Raw genomic sequence first — 11,169 nt, forward strand, 5'->3', positions numbered from 1 at the left:
AAAAAGACAAGAAAGATATGCCATAGCAGTTTTGAAAGGTGAGAGTGTTGTTCATGGCCATTGGGTTTAGCTAGCGGCGGTGTGACAGTTGTGGGTTACCACCGCCACCGTGTTCATTCTTTAGTTGCCTCGTCTTGCTTCTTCCACTCTCACTCTTCCCTTCACCCAAACGCACCGTTTCAAATTTCCCCCTCGATCGCATCTCCCTCATCAGTTAACACCCACCCTAACCCTAATTCTTCGTTTCCACCAAAATGTGGTTCGCAACATCCTCCCCTTCCTTCCTTCTCTTCCTTCCCACCACCATCCCTTCTCTTCCCCATTCCCTCCGCCCCCTCTCCCTCCCTCGCCGCCCCCTTTCCGCCTCCCTCTCTTGGGCGCCTCCGTCCGCCGACCAGTCCGATGACTTCCGCGGTTGGGCCCTCCCGGAGGCTCCTGCCCAAACCGACAACAAAGGTAGGTTAAGTTACGTTAGGTTCTCTTTCTATATATCGCGTGATTCGAACTTGTGTTGCGTGCAGTTGCAGTGTTTCCTTCTTATGCAGTTGTGGGCTTCGGCACTTCACTCGCTCTTCTACTCGCTTGTTTTGCTGCTTCCAGGAAAGGTAGATTGTACTGTCGTTTAACCTTCGGCTTCGGGATGTGTCTTTTTTCATCTTCAGTATTTTTTGTTCCTCTTTTTATGAATGTGGTGTGCGGTTAGGTTTTGATTTTCGATTCGCGAGGCCGTTGCAAGGGATGTGGAGTGACGTGGAGACTCGGCGTTGTCAAAACGACACCCCGGAGTTTGACGTTTCTGGTGGGAGCAAGTCAACGGCGTCCGAGGCCAGCACGGAGGACGTGCCTGATACCCTTACGGAAACTGGTAAATACGGTAATGATTGGTTTTTCTATTGTGTTTAATCGTAGTGTTTAGGATTTTTGGTGATTTATGGGCTGAATTAGTCTTTGAAATTATGAACACCGATTTGGTTTTGAAATTACGAAAGTATCATACTAGCTATTGAATTTATCAAACTATTACAAAACGGAATGATTAAAAGGATCAACGGTTGGTAATTTGATAAAGTTTTTTTTTTTTTTTTGTGTGAATCGGGATATCTTGTTTTTATGATTGGAGTTTATGAGCATGGATTGATTTGTTTTTGAAATTACACAAACGTCATTGTAGTTTCTGAAATTACCAAACTAGTCCATCATTTTGGTCCGTGATATTACAAACATAATTACTGTAATTGACAACGATTGATATTGCAGGACAAAAACTGAATGGTACATACAGATTTAGGGACTAATTTGGTGTATTAGCTCTAATTGTTTCTATAAATATTTCATATTGTTTTTTCTCTTGCATACCAGTAGCTGTAGAAAAACCTGAACGAGTTGTGATCGCGGTTTCTGTGGATTCTACCCAAGAAGAAGCATTGTCAGTCTTAAAGTCACTGAAGGTTTGTTTTCAGAAGCAATGTTTTCAAAAATGAATTTATACTAGTAGTATCTGCCTATGCGGTGTTAAACTGTTGATGGTCTGTAGAACTTTAATTTCAATATCACCTTTTCTTGGATCACTATTAATGGAAAACCTGGATATATTTGACTTATGACCTTTGCTCTCTACCTTATTTAGTTCAATCTACTTGCAGTTAGGAAAAAATGCTCCATCATTTGCTTTAATTTTGGTTATGCTGAATGCTGCTCCTTACGTTTGTCTAACAGCATATACCACAGATAAAGCTGGCAAGAACCTAGGTCAAGTAACAGAGAAATGTTAATGTGGATAAACGATTATGATGATAGAAGTTGATTTATTTTGCCTCTTGGAATTGGAAAATTGTACATTTACTGTTACATTATGTTTTGGCGTACTTAATTGCTGCTTTTTTTGTGGAATTCATACTTGTAGTTTGTTGCATAATATGTGTGTTCTGTTGTGTAATGCAGCACTGAAATCATGTGCTATTTTTTATGCTTTGGTTGAGTTTTATTAGGAGTGAAAGTGTGTTTTTGCTGACATGTCTAGATAATTGAAGATGACGTGGAAGCCAATGAACTGTGTACCAGAAGAGAATTAGCTAGATGGCTAGTTAAATTGAATTCATCCTTGGAAAGGTTAGTAGTTCCTGATACATCATGCATGCAACTTTGCAGTCAGAAATAATCTTAAATTTGTAGCTCTGCCTGCCTTCGATTTCATTGAAAATGGATTTCCCTGTGTTCCAGGAATCCTAAACACAAGATTGCTCCTATAGTATCACTTTCTGGGTCTGTAGTCATTGCATTTGATGATATTGGTATTGATGACCCGGACTTCAAATCCATACAAGGTAAAATGTTGCAACTCTACTTTAAACCATAATGTTTCACTTATGTGCAAAAATTTGAATGTTTTCTTTTCAATTTGAGAAAAAAAGTTTTAGCAGAAGCCGGTGTGATCCCCAGTAAATTATCTTGGAACAACAGTAGTGGATCTGACGGTCTTGAAAGCATGCACTTTTTTCCTGATAGGTATATTTGTACTCTATCCTTCCATGCTGCAGAATCAAATTTTGTTTTACTGAATTTAATATGTGCACTGCAGATTCATCTCACGACAAGATCTAATAGACTGGAGAGCTCAGTTGGAGTATGATTTCTTTTCTGGGGTAACTGACCAGGTATGCTGTTTTCAAAAGTTTGGTATTTGGATAGTTTTCAATGTTAATGATTAAAACTTCACCTTCTTGTGGTAGCACTAATACCTTCTCTTTTTTACAGTCCAGATATCAATTAAAAAAGCAGGTTATATGGATGTGAAGCGGGTCACTTCTCCAGCAGTTTATGTGGACATGTTGGCAGGGGATAGGAGTATACTTAGAACAGTGTTTGGTATCACCTCTCGGGCTTTTGCACTATGCATTGACATTTATTTTTGTTTTGTTGATAACATGGGGTTTCTTTACATGTTTCTAACTGCAATGTCTTGTTTTCAAGGATGTAAAACTTCTATAGTTTGAGATATGTTAATCAGAAGTATTTCATTTGATTAAAAGTTGAATTCAAATTCAAATTCAAATTTAGGTAAATGGGATAGGGGAACAAATTAAAACAGGTTACGATGGTTATTCTATGTTAAAATGTTGAAGACAAGCTGAGATGCATAATGAAGTTAGAAACAAAATGTTTGCACAGTAGGCCTTGAATAGTAAAGTTGTTATATATTTTGTTTAAGTCTCAGATTATCACCGTGTATCTAAGAATGCCATGATGAAGAATGATAATAGGAGGAATCTGCTGTGAACTTATGTTAACAGGACAGAGCAAGCGATTTCAGCCAAACAAGCCTTCCACAATAGCACAAGCGGCAGTGGCTCTGACAAGTGGTAGGATGAAGGAAGCAATATCGGCTGAACTGTTGAGAATAGAAGCCGAACATTCTTCCAGGCAGGCTGAGGCAGAAGAAATCAGATCTGAGTTGCTTAGTCGCGGAGACATACAGAGGTTTTGGGATGAGAAGCTTAATGATGAGAAAAACCGTGGTTTAGATGTAGAGAGGCTTTATCATATGGAAGTAAAGAATTTGGAAGAAGAGGAGATCAATCAAGATAAATTATATACTGAGTATTTGAAAGAAAAGTCAGCTATGGATTGTCAGAAGCAGTTGCTGCTTAGCTTGAAGAAAGAAGTTGATGAGATATCAGAAAAAGTTGCTTCTGAGAGAGTCCGATATGTAGATGAAAGGCTTGTAGTACAGAATTTGCTTAAAGATTTAGAATTCAAGCTTGAAGAATTGCTTGACACCAAATCCACTCTAGAAGCTGAAAAAGAAGCTCTTCAGATTCTTAGGTAATTTCTGACTTAGACTTATTAGCGTCAAACACAGGTATCTATTTTTACTTATGGCTTTCCAAATGACAATTTCAAAATTTGGAGGCTTCTAAAACCAGGTATGGGAGTTAAAACCTTCGGCATATTAACTCATTTGTTTGATATCACTTGATTTAGTGTGAACACATGTATCCATTGTGATTTATGGCTTTCCAAATGTCAGCTTCAAAAATTAGAGGCTTCTAAAACCTAAAGAGGGGGAAGGTTTGGGAATAAGTTATTTGGTGTGAACACATTGCTCTGTGATAAACACGTTCCTTGTAGCTCAATGGTTAGAATGTTTTCTTTTGTGAAAGTCAATGTGGAACCCAGTAATTTGAAGCTAAATATTTGAAAATTTAGTTTACTATGTTTCTGTTTGAACCAGATATTTTGAGATTTATTGATGGTTCTCAGTCACGATTTGGGAGGACATTTAGGTCTAGACTGTTCACTTTTTTGGGGGTTTTGTGTATGACGTCTATACGTCCCTGCCTTGATCATATCTTGGGAATTCCACTTAAGTGATCTGTGATTTTCTTTTTAAGTCGGTAACCATAGATGGCATTGTGCTGCATAGGTTAGCTACCCATGGGTCAATTCCATCAGATTCTTATGAGAGTCAAAATTTCAGTCAAACTGTTTTACATTAAGTGCTTTTCAATTATTTCTTTGGAAGTTTAATTTAGTTCTACCTGCGCATCTCACTTTGCTTTTGGTTCAATCATGTTCCTGGTTGTGGGTATTTCTCTTATTCTTAAGTAATTCTTGTCTTTGATTCTATTTATATGCGTAATCTAGCATAAAAGGTTCTGGAGTATTGCTAATGACGAAGATTTTGAAGGGAACTAGTTATCTTTCTGGAAACAAATTTTAGTAATATAGTAGTACTTGGTTGGTCCTGTGTGTTAGAAGTATCGCCTGCAGATTTGACGTACAAACTAGTAAAATTACTTTCACATGGTGAACCTGCTATGTTATTGTATTTGAATGAGGTGAGTCTAATGAATAATTCAAATGTTGCAGATCTTGGGTGGAGGACGAGGCAAGGAGAAGCCAAGCTCGGGCAGCTGTTCTCGAAGAGGTAGGGCGAAGATGGAAATGGGATGACCAAGCTTGATTGGGGACACGTCCTACAAAATGTAAATTAACTTATCTACATATACACTAGTAGCATAAATCCTTTAGGTGTGAGAGCGGAAAGGGTTAAGGGTGATGATGAACTTCATCCTTCGTTGTTATATACACATTCAAAAAGGAAATTGTTGATGAGAGTTGTTTTAATTCCCGTGGTCCTAAGAGATTTTCCATCCCTCTCGTGAGTCGGATTGGGAGGGAGGAGGGAACACAGCCCGTCTTGTCTTATCTACTCAGTTCTGTGTGGATCCAGATTACCTATTTTTATGTTTTGGAAGCTTTAAGTGGAATAACTGCATAATGCTGGACATCTATACAGGAGATAGCCATTTTTGTTCTCCAGTGAAGCCTATTCTATTTTAGTGTGCTTTCAATTTTTGTTTTTGTTCAATACTGTGATAATAGATGAAACCTTGATCTGTTCTATGGTTACCGTAAATGAGAAAGATTTATATTACAACTTTTATACGTTTTAATATTGTTAGAAAACTTTTATACGTTTTAATATTGTTCGAAAACTTGTATCAATTTGACTGTGCTTGGATTTACTCGATTTGTGTATCTTATGCTAAGATTGTGCTGGACGAAACATATTTAATCAAGATTCTAATTTTAAGTATATCTTAGTAATTCGTTCTAGACTTGTATGAGATATGAAGATAGTTAGTTTAAATCACTAATAAACCAAATCATTTCGAAATCTTGTCTAGTATGTATTGTTCTAGTTTGATTATTATTCAGTATTATATTAATAATAATCAATTAAACATGGATAATTATTTTTATAATTTTGATTGGTGGTAGGAGTCTATAAGGTAACATGTTCGTTACAGTATGAATTATATTCAATTCATACAATTTCTCATTTTACGTAATTTAGTACATACTGTTTCCCATATTTTACATCATTTGTTTGGACGTTCCTCTGTAATGAACTCCTCTAAATTTGTTGTAAAATATTTTCTTCTTAATAGCTCAGTACAAAATCTTTTCTGACCACCTTTTACTTTGAGTAAGAATATTTCATGTTTAACGTTGAAAATTATCTTAGCCACATTGGTTAATGGTTATGTTGAGAAGTCAGACATTTTCATCTTCATTAAGATATGAATCCAACTTCTATAGTTAAGATAAAAAAATTACTGGAAATACATGGGCTAACAATGTCGTTTTGTAAACACAACAAGCCTCCTCGAGTTTCCAAAAATAAAAAAATGAGAGATGGTTTGGCCCAGATAAGGAGGCTTGTTACGAGTTTCATAGAACAAATAGTCATCACACAGAGAAATGCTTTGCCCTTATATATCACATAGAGCAGTTAATTCGAAAAGGGTACCATGTATCGGAAGAGAGAACCGACATGTGAAGAAACTGAAAAGAATGAGGGATATTCGCACGAGAAGTAGACCAAAAAGAAGAGTACGAAAATCCCCAGCGGGAGACCTCAAGACCATTGCAGGAGGCTTTTCAAGACAATATGTGATGAAAATCAACCTAAGGGGTTACAATGAGTAATTGGATTAGTAAGTGACTTCTTGTCTTTGGTTTGATTTGATGTTGAGTGATATATATATATATATATATATATATATATATATATATATATATATATATATATATATATATATATATATATATATTTATTGAACCTTCCTTATATATGACGGTGAATATATTCTTTTTATCTATGTGTGGTAAAATTACATGTTTCTTAGATAGCATGTGAAATTACTAAAGTGTATTTATAAGAAGAATTTACAAATTGGACTATAAGAGCGATTACAAGATTGACTATAATATAAACATCAATATTCACTGCTAAATAATAAACCTACATAAACAAATATATAACTTCTTCAAATTTCCTAATAAATAACTTGACATTCTTCATCATATATAGAAAATGATATTCTCATTATATTTTCTAATTTTCATTAAACTTTGTGAAGTTCTTGGGAATTAAATTCTTGTCTCTCTCTTTGGTGCATATGCGGACCATGCATAAACACGACAAGTAGATAAATTACGTTTCTAAAGCGAAGTTTCTAGTTTTGTAATCTATGCATCGTGCACGTAAGAATCTTCATACGAAAGGAATGAGGAACACAATGCAACGTTGTGGCCTATGTTTGAGAGGCCGTATGGTTTTGGATGGTATTTTGGCCACAAATGGGTGTAGAACCCACCAAATTAATGTACACGATTATGACATTTTTCTTCTCTTCCATGTGTGCTTTTTCTATTGCATATTCTGTATTGGATCTCTTTCCATAAATTACTTTTGTAAACATTTTCAGAGGATAGAAAAAATAAAACAAAAATTCTTTAGTTTAATTTAGGGTTAAATATATTTTTAGTACTTAAACTATTAAACAAATTTGTTTTTAGTTTACATTTTCATCCTTATTTTTAAAAAATTATGATTTTTGGTTGTCTAAAATTAACGGTGTTAAGAATAAGCTGAGATGGCTAAATATTCTTTTTTTCTGACATTCGGATTCTACAGCCATTTCCGACACCACCTCGAAACATCTCCGCTGTGATCTTGAAGTCCTTCACCTCGGTTACCGTGAAACTCAGCCCCTGCCGATTTAAAGTTGTTGATGAGATCAACCAAGGTCGGTTACTGTTTGAAGAAAATTCTTTCTAGATTTACACCAGCTCTCTAAAGATGGTCTTTGACTGTGTTTTTCTCAGGGATGCACCCAATAAATGAAAGGAAGATGTTCCAGCAATTAGTGAGAGCAGCAAGCAAGCCAAATCCATCACCCATAGTTACATGTACAGGGAAAACGTAGATACAAGAAAACACAACGTTGATTTGAGAAAAATACAACACAAAATACACAATTCCTGGGGTACAGCAAAAGGTTGTGATTTGGGAGGGAACAACATCAATGTAAAAACTTCCGTATAACATTGAATGAAGATTCAATTGAGAAACATAGTTTCTAGACTCTGCGTTGCTCACACGTGGATTGCACCCTAAGTTGTTTCATGTAACTATATTACTGAAACCCATCATGCCAATAAGCATAAAGCTGTATCAGCTATACACAAATACGTTAATCCATCTGGGTTGGATTCGACCACTTTCCATGTTGCCTGCCAAAGGTTTGAAGAAATGTCTGACCTAACTGTTGCTTCAGCAACGATCATAATTCAAGGTTTCGTTAAGCGGCATTGCTATAAAGATGCTATCCATAATAAACGGGTCATAATAAAGAAGCTGTGAATTCACCGATACCTCCGCTCCGTCGCTGATCAGAACTTATCGTGTCTGGCAAGGCAGTAACGTAAGTAACATGTAACTTTCTCCGATCACTTATATGATTCATTTTTAGATCATCTTTCACCTCTCTGAGTTTGATTCCGAGTTCTCTATGTCAATCAACACCGAGTTTATTCGGGAGCATGAGGATACCAAAAAGACTCTAGAGTTTCTTGTTACGCTGTAGTGAAATGGATTGAAATATTTTCAACTCTGTGTTGTTTCTGCATAATTTGAATTTTTCTGTTTATTAAAATAGTACTTGTATTTGTTATTTGTGATGATCTTTTGCTTTTCTGAAATCGTGGTTTCAATTTTCTCAGGTTTTTGGCTTTTGCACGAATGTAGGCAAAAATGACCAATTAATTACCGAAATAGGCAAAAATTGACCACAAGTGAAGTCGTGGGGGTAAAATCGACTTCAAAAGAAGAAGTCGTGGCCCCCCTGCACGACTTCACACTGTTCATACCAACAGTGTTGAAGTCGTGCATCCCAAAAACGACTTCTGGGTCGTGTAATCGATTACAATGAACCTGGTAATCGATTACAAAGTGTTGAAATGGAGAGGCTGAAGGTTTTGAAATTTGTAGACAGAAAACATACTGGTAATCGATTACGGCATGTGAGTAATCGATTACCAGGTTGGTTGTGAAGCAAGAAGCAATCGGGTAATCGATTACAGAGTTTGTGTAATCGATTACCAGTGTGTATTTGTTTGGTTTGTGAAAATGATTTTGTATTTGACATATCTTATGTATGGGTTATGTTATAGGAAAAGAGAAAATAAATATATGTAGGAAATATTTATAGTAATATATCAGTAATGGATTTGATTACAATTTGGTAAGATTAAGAAATAACTATTGGCGAAAAGGACAATTTCCCCTATGATGACCTTCGTTGCGGCAGTAAGAGCATCTTTTTGGGTTATCTGGATTGGCTTGATCCATTTCATTATGAAGCCTATTTGTAGATGGTCTTCCGGATGCTTTGCGTCGCATTTTAGGATCTGGTTTGAAGTTTGGACCTGTATACAGAGACCAATAGTCTTCATTTTGGATTGGGTGAAATTGTACTTCGTATGCCTTGAAAATGTTGTTAAGACTGTATACTGGATCGATTACTTGGGTTAGTGGGATATGCGAAAATGCACAAACAACAATGACATGATGACATGGGAGACGAGTAGCCTGGAAGTGTCCACAATCACACCACCATTCATTTAGGTTGACCTTGTAGGATAGTGGAATAGGGCGGTAGTGGTGAGGTGTTGAAATTTCTTGAACATCAAATTTAGAATTTTCACGATTGTAGCGATGAACATGACAATATGCGGATTGTTGTTGATTTTTCCTAATGATGTCGGCGATTTGTTCAGGATATTGGTGTCCTGCTTGTAGCATAGAGTTCGCCTTTAATCCGCGTTCAACAAACCATGATTGTGTCCTCTCAAATGTTGTTCTGATGAGAGCACATATTGGCAATGAACGTGCTCCCTTTAAAATGGAGTTGGTGCACTCAGCAAGATTAGTCGTCATATGTCCATATCTTCTCCCTCCATCAAAAGCCTGAGACCATTTTTGTAATGGAATTTTATCTATCCATTGAACTTGTTGTGGGTATTGGTTTCTCAATGCAGCAAGTTTTGCCGTAACAGTTGGTTGCTTGACCTCGTAAGCTGTAATAAGGTAATAAAAAAATAGATTAAAGAATAATAATGTTAAAAAAATTATAAAAGTTTGCAATAATAATTAAAATTTTTTTTTGTATCAGTACCTAAATTGATGAATTGTTTTTTTAGGTCGTGATTTTTGAATTTGCTGTTGAAGTTGGATGCTAGATGACGTATGCAATAAACAGAGTTCAAACCATCTTGTTCCCAACCAACTTCATCTGATCTTAAGGCGGATAGTATACCCTTTCCTCTGTCAGTGATGATGCAAATATTTTGTTGATGACAAAGATGTTCTCGAAGTAGTTGAAAAAACCATATCAAGGCCTCCTTTGTCTCACCTTCTACAATGGCAAAGGCGAGCGGGAAAATATTTCTATTGCCATCTTGACCAATGGCGGTTAGCAAATTTCCATGATATTTACCCGTGAGAAATGTGCCATCAACTTGGATAATGGGTTTACAGTATTTGAATCCTTCTATGCAAGGACCGAAAGACCAGAAAACTCTTTCCATAATATAGCAATTATCGTCGGTTTCTCCATCAATATTCACAGGATAACCAATGCATTGTAAAATTGTACCTAGGTTTGCTTCCTTGACGGCATGCAACCACCTCGGCATGTGGTTATAAGAGTCCTCCCAATCTCCAAACTCCATAGCAAGAGCCTTCTGTTTAGCGATCCAAGCTTTTCTGTACGACACAGAATATCCGAATCGACCCTTAATATCTGCAATCAAACTCTTGACAGGAATGGATGGGTTTGTCCGGATTGAATTGGATATGATCGTGGCAATGTGAGTACTATCAAGATTTGTATGATCTTGAGATAGTATTGTTGAGAAACACGAATGTTGTCCGTCTATATTTTTGATTTCCCAATATTTACGGACTTTGCTATAAGCTGCCCTCAGACGCCATTGACAACCGTTGTGATATTCCAGACAACGAATAACATAAATGTTGGGTTTGGACTCAACGACGCTGTATTTGTAACCGTTTGTAATGTGATAATGTTTGATTGCAAGAATAGTTTCCTCCTTTGACTGGAACTGCATACCTTGATTCAACTCTGGAATTATTTGTGCAGATATTTGTGTTATGTGGCCTTCGTCGTTGTTGTCATCTTCGAGTATGTTGTCTAATTCATCATCTGTGCTGAAGTCATCAACGTTATCCAATATTAAAGGTTCTTCATCAATGAACTGCGATGATGAAGATGATGGCAAGTTCCATGATGCCAT

General features: G+C 36.5%; 2 protein-coding genes and 1 long non-coding RNA gene across 6 annotated transcripts; 2 read left to right on the forward strand and 1 right to left on the reverse strand.

Annotated features, from left to right (window-relative positions):
• Nucleotides 1-5,448, forward strand: LOC108335974 (uncharacterized). Of its 4 annotated transcripts, none has more exons than XM_017572223.2 (11): nucleotides 1-456; nucleotides 522-605; nucleotides 704-874; nucleotides 1,360-1,448; nucleotides 2,021-2,109; nucleotides 2,221-2,324; nucleotides 2,412-2,505; nucleotides 2,579-2,654; nucleotides 2,760-2,865; nucleotides 3,291-3,822; nucleotides 4,870-5,448. In XM_017572223.2, exons 1-11 carry the CDS (start codon nucleotides 255-257, stop codon nucleotides 4,961-4,963), a joined length of 1,641 nt encoding a protein of 546 aa, XP_017427712.1. In that variant the 5' UTR covers nucleotides 1-254; the 3' UTR covers nucleotides 4,964-5,448. The 4 variants fall into 4 exon arrangements, with proteins under 4 accessions (XP_017427712.1, XP_017427713.1, XP_017427714.1 ...); XM_017572224.2 differs by having other exon boundaries at nucleotides 1,363-1,448; XM_017572225.2 differs by having other exon boundaries at nucleotides 704-865.
• Nucleotides 5,449-6,170: 722 nt separating this feature from the next.
• Nucleotides 6,171-8,474, forward strand: LOC128194329 (uncharacterized). The gene is made up of 3 exons (XR_008245750.1): nucleotides 6,171-6,503; nucleotides 7,487-7,598; nucleotides 7,678-8,474. It is a non-coding gene; the product is annotated as an uncharacterized LOC128194329 (long non-coding RNA).
• Nucleotides 8,475-9,112: 638 nt separating this feature from the next.
• LOC108335020 (uncharacterized) lies at nucleotides 9,113-11,169 on the reverse strand. Its single transcript, XM_017570934.2, has 2 exons — nucleotides 10,122-11,169; nucleotides 9,113-9,930 (listed from the first exon to the last, which is right to left on the reverse strand). The coding sequence occupies exons 1-2, from the start codon at nucleotides 11,167-11,169 to the stop codon at nucleotides 9,113-9,115; spliced, it is 1,866 nt and encodes a 621-aa protein (XP_017426423.2).

Source organism: Vigna angularis, chromosome 10 (genome assembly GCF_016808095.1).
Source record: "Vigna angularis cultivar LongXiaoDou No.4 chromosome 10, ASM1680809v1, whole genome shotgun sequence".
NCBI classification, from domain to species: domain Eukaryota; kingdom Viridiplantae; phylum Streptophyta; class Magnoliopsida; order Fabales; family Fabaceae; genus Vigna; species Vigna angularis.

Bases quoted from the DNA above. Each gene is read 5' to 3' on its own strand.
- LOC108335974 (XM_017572223.2), top strand. From the start codon at position 255: ATGTGGTTCGCAACATCCTCCCCTTCCTTCCTTCTCTTCCTTCCCACC. The intron at 2,506-2,578 runs GTATATTTGTAC...TGTGCACTGCAG, and splicing joins ATGCACTTTTTTCCTGATAG to ATTCATCTCACGACAAGATC. The intron at 3,823-4,869 runs GTAATTTCTGAC...CAAATGTTGCAG, and splicing joins GAAGCTCTTCAGATTCTTAG to ATCTTGGGTGGAGGACGAGG.
- LOC108335020 (XM_017570934.2), bottom strand. From the start codon at position 11,169: ATGGCATCATGGAACTTGCCATCATCTTCATCATCGCAGTTCATTGAT. The intron at 9,931-10,121 runs GTTTGAACTCTG...ACCTTATTACAG, and splicing joins AGTTGGTTGGGAACAAGATG to CTTACGAGGTCAAGCAACCA.